The sequence below is a fragment of the Entamoeba histolytica genome, genomic scaffold (genome assembly GCF_000208925.1).
Source record: "Entamoeba histolytica HM-1:IMSS scf_1104750516393 genomic scaffold, whole genome shotgun sequence".
Taxonomy (NCBI): domain Eukaryota; phylum Evosea; order Mastigamoebida; family Endamoebidae; genus Entamoeba; species Entamoeba histolytica.
In genome coordinates this window covers 82,742-89,831 of record NW_001914899.1, presented here as the reverse complement: position 1 = coordinate 89,831, position 7,090 = coordinate 82,742, and the positions used below count along the sequence as shown (strand labels likewise).

The 7,090-nt window shown below is 26.5% G+C and overlaps 4 protein-coding genes across 4 annotated transcripts; 2 read left to right on the top strand and 2 right to left on the bottom strand.

Moving 5' to 3' along the window:
- Positions 1–1,439: 1,439 nt before the first annotated feature.
- Positions 1,440–2,369, bottom strand: EHI_009700 (uncharacterized protein; the record flags this gene model as incomplete). Its single annotated transcript, XM_649591.1, has 1 exon — positions 1,440–2,369. The coding sequence occupies one exon, from the start codon at positions 2,367–2,369 to the stop codon at positions 1,440–1,442; it is 930 nt and encodes a 309-aa protein (XP_654683.1).
- A 78-nt stretch (positions 2,370–2,447) lies between these two features.
- EHI_009690 (uncharacterized protein) lies at positions 2,448–2,894 on the top strand (the record flags this gene model as incomplete). Its single annotated transcript, XM_649590.1, has 1 exon — positions 2,448–2,894. One exon carries the CDS (start codon positions 2,448–2,450, stop codon positions 2,892–2,894), a length of 447 nt encoding a protein of 148 aa, XP_654682.1.
- Positions 2,895–3,103: 209 nt separating this feature from the next.
- Positions 3,104–3,644, top strand: EHI_009680 (40S ribosomal protein S18, putative; the record flags this gene model as incomplete). Its single annotated transcript, XM_649006.2, has 2 exons — positions 3,104–3,106; positions 3,163–3,644. 2 exons carry the CDS (start codon positions 3,104–3,106, stop codon positions 3,625–3,627), a joined length of 468 nt encoding a protein of 155 aa, XP_654098.2. The 3' UTR covers positions 3,628–3,644.
- Positions 3,645–3,735: 91 nt separating this feature from the next.
- EHI_009670 (uncharacterized protein) lies at positions 3,736–7,074 on the bottom strand (the record flags this gene model as incomplete). Its single annotated transcript, XM_649588.1, has 1 exon — positions 3,736–7,074. The coding sequence occupies one exon, from the start codon at positions 7,072–7,074 to the stop codon at positions 3,736–3,738; it is 3,339 nt and encodes a 1,112-aa protein (XP_654680.1).
- Positions 7,075–7,090: the final 16 nt, after the last annotated feature.

The window sequence follows — 7,090 nt, the reverse complement described above, 5'->3', positions numbered from 1 at the left end:
TTTATTCATTTCATACAAAGAATATTAATTTTTTACATTATTTTCATTGTTTATATTCATTTCTTTTTATATATTATTATTCATTATTTATTTGTTATTTTTTATTATTTCATTATGTATTTTATTAATTGCTTATTCACTTCTTTGTTGATTCTCATAATCATATTGATTGAATATTCTACTTGAATTATGGTATTTGGAGTTCTAATGAGTACTTTTATTTTTACTATAAATGTGTTTAAATGAGAATTAATTATGATGTTTATAATTTATGATAATTAGTAATAAAGTGATTGTTAATATTATTTGTTTGATAATCATTATGAATATAACCATAACAATGTTATATAAATCTATTTTTGGTTTAAAATATGTTTATGTGATTTACTTGACATTTGTGTAATGTAGTAAAAAATTTGTAGAAAAACATAAAAATGATAGAACAAAGAAGTATTTCAAAATAATAAAACTAACAGATGAATAACAATAAATAAAGAAACAATACTAATCTTAAAATATCTATAAATCAATAATTGGTTCGAATGTTGTACTATCTTTGCACAAATTGGAGAATGGTAATTATTGATATTAATAAATAACAGAGAAAAAGAATTTTTATTAACTTAAACAGTTACAATACTGGAGGGGTTTTATGTAAATTATTCAAAGAGCCAAATAATTTCAAACACTTAAAAACAATGACAATGCCCAAATATCAATAGCCACAACAAACTTGGTACTAGTACTCTAACATAATCATAACACCTCCAATTAACAAATTCAAGAAAAAAAGAGTAGAAGATTTGAAGAAATAAAAAAGTATTTTAACAACATGGATTATAATTATATAAGAGATATTAGGCTCAATTAGTTCTTTTTTTTTCTGTCATTTGGCTCTAATATAAAAGTTCACTAAAAGGATTGAAATAAATTGATTAATTAATGTATGGTTAATTAACGAATAAAATATAATAAAAAAGCAGAAGAGACTTGCACATTAAAACCAAAAGACCAATAAAACAATTAATGCTTTAGTTCAATTTTAAATAATGAATAATTAATTAAGAATTACCAGAAAGACAAGCTAAATAAACTAGTTATTACTCTAAAAGAAGAAGTAATACAAATACATAGAAATCGATAATAATAACAAAAAAGTATAAAAACAAGAGTGTTAAATAATGTGTTATAGTTAAATATTATCAATAACTGAATTTTCTTTAAGCAACCTGTAATACTTTGAGAATATCAGCTCAACTATTTAATAAACATTAAATGAATGACTAAAAGAGTTTTGATAGAAAAAAGTCATGATAAGTAAATAATTTAATTACTTATTAATTCTTTCATAATTTAATGTAATTACTTACTTATGAGTCTATTAAGCAACAAACCAAAGGATAATTAAAAACAATGACCCAATTTAAAAAATAATTGCCTCAGTCATCATATTCAAGGCCTATATTCCAATTTAATAACTCTTGTGCAGATTCTTTTAACTCATCACTGAGTGTTGGTTGTTCTTCTATTGGTAATAACCCTTTCCATTCTCCATTATTCTGTCTGGAAAATACGTTGTTCCATAGTCGGTCTAATAAAGGATTATTTTTAAGACCATCTTCTCTACGAGGTAATTCATTCAACCAACGACTCATCCATTCTTGTTGATCTGTTGAGCTTTGAGATTCTACAGATAACCCATCAGCAACAAAAGTACTTCCCCAAGGGATTTCTCTTGCAATTAACCCATCAGCCGTTGGAATAACGATTAAATTTCTAACACAATAACTTTTAATTAATACAAACCTTGCTATACCAACAACTTTTTGTTCTAACATCATGTTATTTAGACAAGTATATATTTCTTCAAATCCATGACATGGTTTAATGATCCATGAGTTTTCTTGAAAATAAATGATTGGAATAGAGTCTTTTGGTACAAAAGAATAAAGATGAAACTCTCGTTCTCTTTTTTGTAGTACTTTATCTCTTCCTAACATTGTTTCTACCCCATCAATTTTTGATGCAGAAGAAAGGCCAGCTGGTCTAAGAAGACTTTTTCCGTATCGGAGAGTTTTGACGACATCTTCCTCTCCAAACTGAGCACCAGAATTATTAGGATCACTTTTGAGAACATAATATTTTTTTCGTTTTTCTACTGGTAATTCATAGTCTGGGACTTTTCTAAACGGTGTGATGTGTGACATGCGTGGAAATTTTTGAACTTCATATTGTTTATACATATCAACAAATATTTCGATATCTTTTATTAATGTTAATGCATACTTATAACATGGCTTAGAAACAGGGTTCTTGAAAGGTCGTTTATCTTCATTTAAATCTAAAGAAGGATGTGTTGGGTTGTTCATTAAAAATAAATTTAATTTTTTGTTAAACTTTAAGTTCACCTTTTTATTATGTATTAACTAAAAATTAATAATAATCATATGAGTGACTCTGAGTCTTTATCTTTAAGTGAAAGTGATAATTTTTATCATAACAGAAAATTATCAACAATTACAGCACCTTCTGATGTTCTTAAGGATGTTATTGATTCAGATAATGAAGATATTAATGATATTTCCATGCATGGAACAAAAGATCGAACTATTGCTGGGAATGAGACAGAATATCAATCTCGATGGAGAAAAAGAGAAATAAGTCCTGTCAGAAAGTGTAGATCATATAAAGAACGAATAAAACAACATGAAAAAGAAATGAAAGAATATAACGAAAATAAAGAAAAGAGAGAAATTGACAAAAGAGAAAAGTGCCTTAAAATTAAAAAAGAACATCGAGAAAGAAATAAACAGTACAACCAAGACATTGAAAAAAGAGAGAGAAGTGAAAGTAGGCATAGGTCTTATACTGACCAATACTCTCCAAAGCATTAAAACAATAACATCATAGAGAATAATTTATTCTCATTCTATTTTACTATACTCAAACTATAATTTATTATATATTTATAAAATTAATATTTAATAATAAAAAAATTAAAAAATAAACCACATTTTTATAAAAAAAATGAAAACCTTAAAAAAATAATTAAAAAATAAAAAAACAAAACCCTTCGAACTAAAAATAATAAAGGAAAGCTCAAATGGTTTGTTTCAAATGAATTTAATGATAATAAAATTATTTCAATCACTCATTTTATAGGCCACTGTTACTTCAGAGTCTGAATTCCAACACATGCTTCGTGTTTGCAATACTAATCTTGATGGTCGTAGAAAAGTTCCATATGCCCTCACAGGAATTAAGGGATGTGGAAGAAGATATGCTTACCTTGTTTGTAAAAGAGCTGGTATTGATGTTAACAAGAGAGCTGGTCTTATGACACCAGCTGAAATTGAAAAGATTGTTGATATTCTTAACAATCCACTTAACTATAAAATCCCAGTTTGGTTCTTGAACAGACAAAAAGATAATAAAGATGGTAAAGATTCTCAACTTATTGCTAACGCTGTTGAAACTAGACTTAGAGAAGATATTGAAGCTCTTAAGAAAATGAGAGCACATAGAGGTCTTAGACATTACTGGGGATTGAGAGTTAGAGGTCAACACACTAAGACTACTGGAAGAAGAGGAAGAACTGTTGGTGTTTCCAGAACTAAAGGTGCTTAATAAAAGTGGTTAATTTAATCTCTTTTTGTTCATTTTTAATTTTAAAAAAATATATTCAAACCTAAAGAAAATTAATTTTGTTTAATAAAATAATATAATAAATTGTCATTAATCTTTTTCTATTTTGCTTAATTTCTTTTTTAAGAGATATGATGGTTGTTCTAATAGCTCTGAACTATTTTCACTATTACTTTGTGTTAATATTTTTTTTGGTTTTTTTGATGTTTCTAAGCTATCATTTGGAGTAATGTTATTAGTGATGTTTTGTGGTGAAACACTACTACATTTATGTTTTATTGGTGTTGGGATTGGTTTAATTTCAGATATATCACTTAACATCATTTCAGACACTCCTCTTTTGCTATGATATTCTTCTATTTCTTTTGGCTCATTTGATGACTGAGTTTTCAATGAATTAATTAATACTTTAGCTCGTTCAAGGACGAAGTTAATTTGTTGTTGTTTATCTGATATTCCAAGTTTATGTATCATAAAATTTAATATATCATTCTTAAGCCATAGTTTTGGTGGTTCTAATCCATACTTTTTTACTTCTTTGAGTAATAATAAATCACATGGAATTCCCCATTCACACGGTTGAATATCATCTAGATTTAGTTTCACTTTTTGAATTGATTCAACAGCTTGTTTTACTTTTTGATAATTTTCATGACTATCTTCAATTTCTTCACTCATTTTTATTTTGTCTAAGTCTTTTATAACAGAAGGTAAAAGTCGTTGTATTTTTGTGCTGAATATTTGAAATACTCCTTTTGGCCAATTTTCATAGTGTTTACCAAATCTTTTAAGTAAAGATATAATTAATTGGCTTACTTTGTGACATTCTTCGCTACTAATTTGTTCATGTGAAATAATACTTTCAAGCTTTTCTAAAATTTTTTGAGTTTCTTTATTAATAATTTTACTAGCATTTTCTTCATCACTTTCATCAATACGTTGATAATCATTTGATTTGATATATTCATCAACTTTACTTCTTTTTCTTTTATCCTGTTCTTCTTTTTGAACAGATTTAACTTGTGTTGTTTCAAGAATTTCAACGGACTCTTCTTCACTTGATTTACTAGAGCTGTGGTCATTATTATTAGTATTTTCATTATTATTAGTATTTTCATTATTATTAGTATTTTCATTACTATGTTCATCAATAACTTCTAGATACTCATTTCCAATATTTTTTATACCATCTTTAGTCATAAGGAGTTTCAATGATTTCTTTTTAACATATAATTGATTCTGTTTTTTAGATTCATTATCAGCCTCTTCTTTCTTCTTTATTTCTTCCGTTTGTTCTTTCTGAGTTTGTTCTTCTTTTGTTTTATTAAAAGTGTTAACTTCTTCTTCAGTTCCAAATCTTAGAATAGTAATTCCTTCTTTAGCTTGTGTTATTTCTTCTAAACATTTTTCATATTCAGAGAATTTTGTTATGCTATTAAGAGGTTGTAATGATCCATTACTTTTACTTGGTTGATTTGTGTTTTTATTGGTTATTATAGAAAGTGCATTTGTTTCATCATAACTATTTTCTATTACAATGTAAATAACTTTTAAATCTTTTATTGTTCCTATTCTTCGTGTTTGACACAGTTCATCAATTTTAGATTGAGTATAATCGTCATCAAGCATTAAAAGATAATCTGCAGTTGAAAGTTCAACACCCTCTTCATATGAATTTGGATCTAAACAAACAACATTTCTTTCTAATTTATTTTCATCTTGTGTTGGTGTTTCTTTGAATTGTAAACTTATATCTTTATTAGTAGAAACTAAGTTATCCCATTTAATAACCTTACATTTAAAAATTAGTGACAATGCTTCATTCATTTGTGGAATTGTTGAAACAATAACAACTTTTTTATTTAACTCAACTAATCCACGAACAATTTTTTCTGCCGTTGTCATTTTAATTCCTTTTATTTGAATTCCAAAAGTACTGATATTAGGAAACAGCATTATTCTACTTAAATCTTCATTTAAGGCGTTTACACTTTTTGTTCTTTTCAAATCAGAGACTGTTTGTTGATAAATTGATGATTGTTTTGTATGTTGTTTTAACATTAAAAACAGTCTACTTAACTTTGGTTTAGGTTCTTGTTTCATTTCAACTTCAATTAATATTTTTTTAGACTTTTCTTTTAAGAATGTACTAAGTTGTTTGATATCACAATTCTCACGTGCAACAGCTATTAAATGGTCACAAATTCCTGTTCTAATTAATTTTGTATTAATATTTTCTTCTTTTTGTACATCAATTAATACACAGTCAAATTTTACAAATCTTTTAAATGAAAAACTTTTACAACAAAATAGAACAAGTTGTGGTTTTACATTTTCATCTTCATCATATAACTCTAAATTAAAAACAGTTTCAATTTGAGGGTCATTAGAAGGATTAACAATATAAGTAATTGGAACTCCAGGAAAAAGAAATGGTAATTGGTTATAATAATAAGATAAAGAAGTTTCATCACAAATAATCAGTTGTGGTTTAGGATAACTTATTGTTCTTAATCTAAACAATAAATAACATAAAACAGTTGTCCTTTTACCATATCCACCATATATTAATGTCTCATAGTGTTGGGAAATATTTCTTTTTATTGTCAATAAACAATCAGACTGTGAGGGATTCAGTTGAAGAGGAAATTCTTTTGGTTTAAATTTCCATCGATCCAATAATTGTTTTGTTCTTTCATTATTAAAAAAAGTATCTGGTTCTTCACTAATAAATAACTCAAATGTACCTGGCCATTTTACACGATACATAGTTATCTTTTCACCAGCATCTTCTATCTGTGGTGATTCCATTAAAATTTTTGTTGGAACTAATAACTTAGCTGGAACAATTTTCTCTAAAAAAGGATACAAATGAAGTTGTTGGCGTGGATATAAACAATCATTATAAATACATGACTTATCTAAAGTCCAACATTCTTCAAACCTTTTGACTAATCCATTTTTATCAATACTTTCATTAACTTCTGACTCTAAGATCCATGTTGCTTCTAGTAATGAATAATTATCCCAACGAACCAAGTACATATTTTTATCCATTGGATAATTTTCAAAGAATAACTCTGTAGATGGAACAAAATATTTGAATGCTTTACTTAAATGAACCATTCTTGAACCAGGAATATATTTAGTAATTACCTGTCTAATTTGAAGTTTATTTGAACTTGCTTGTTCCTTATATTTTTTTAACTCTTTTTCTTCTTTCCTTTTTCTTTCTTTGCTTCTTGTTAATTTAGGTTTAACTTCTTCACTATCACTTGATATAATATTTACATGATTACTCTCAAGAGTGGTTGTTTTCTTTTCATCTTTTTTAGGCGTTTTAGTTTTTGTAAGTTTGATATATTCGTATGCGTCACCACCAAAAGGAACCATCTTTTTATCACTTATCAATGAATCAATTCTTTTCATGTAATAAAATTAAGAT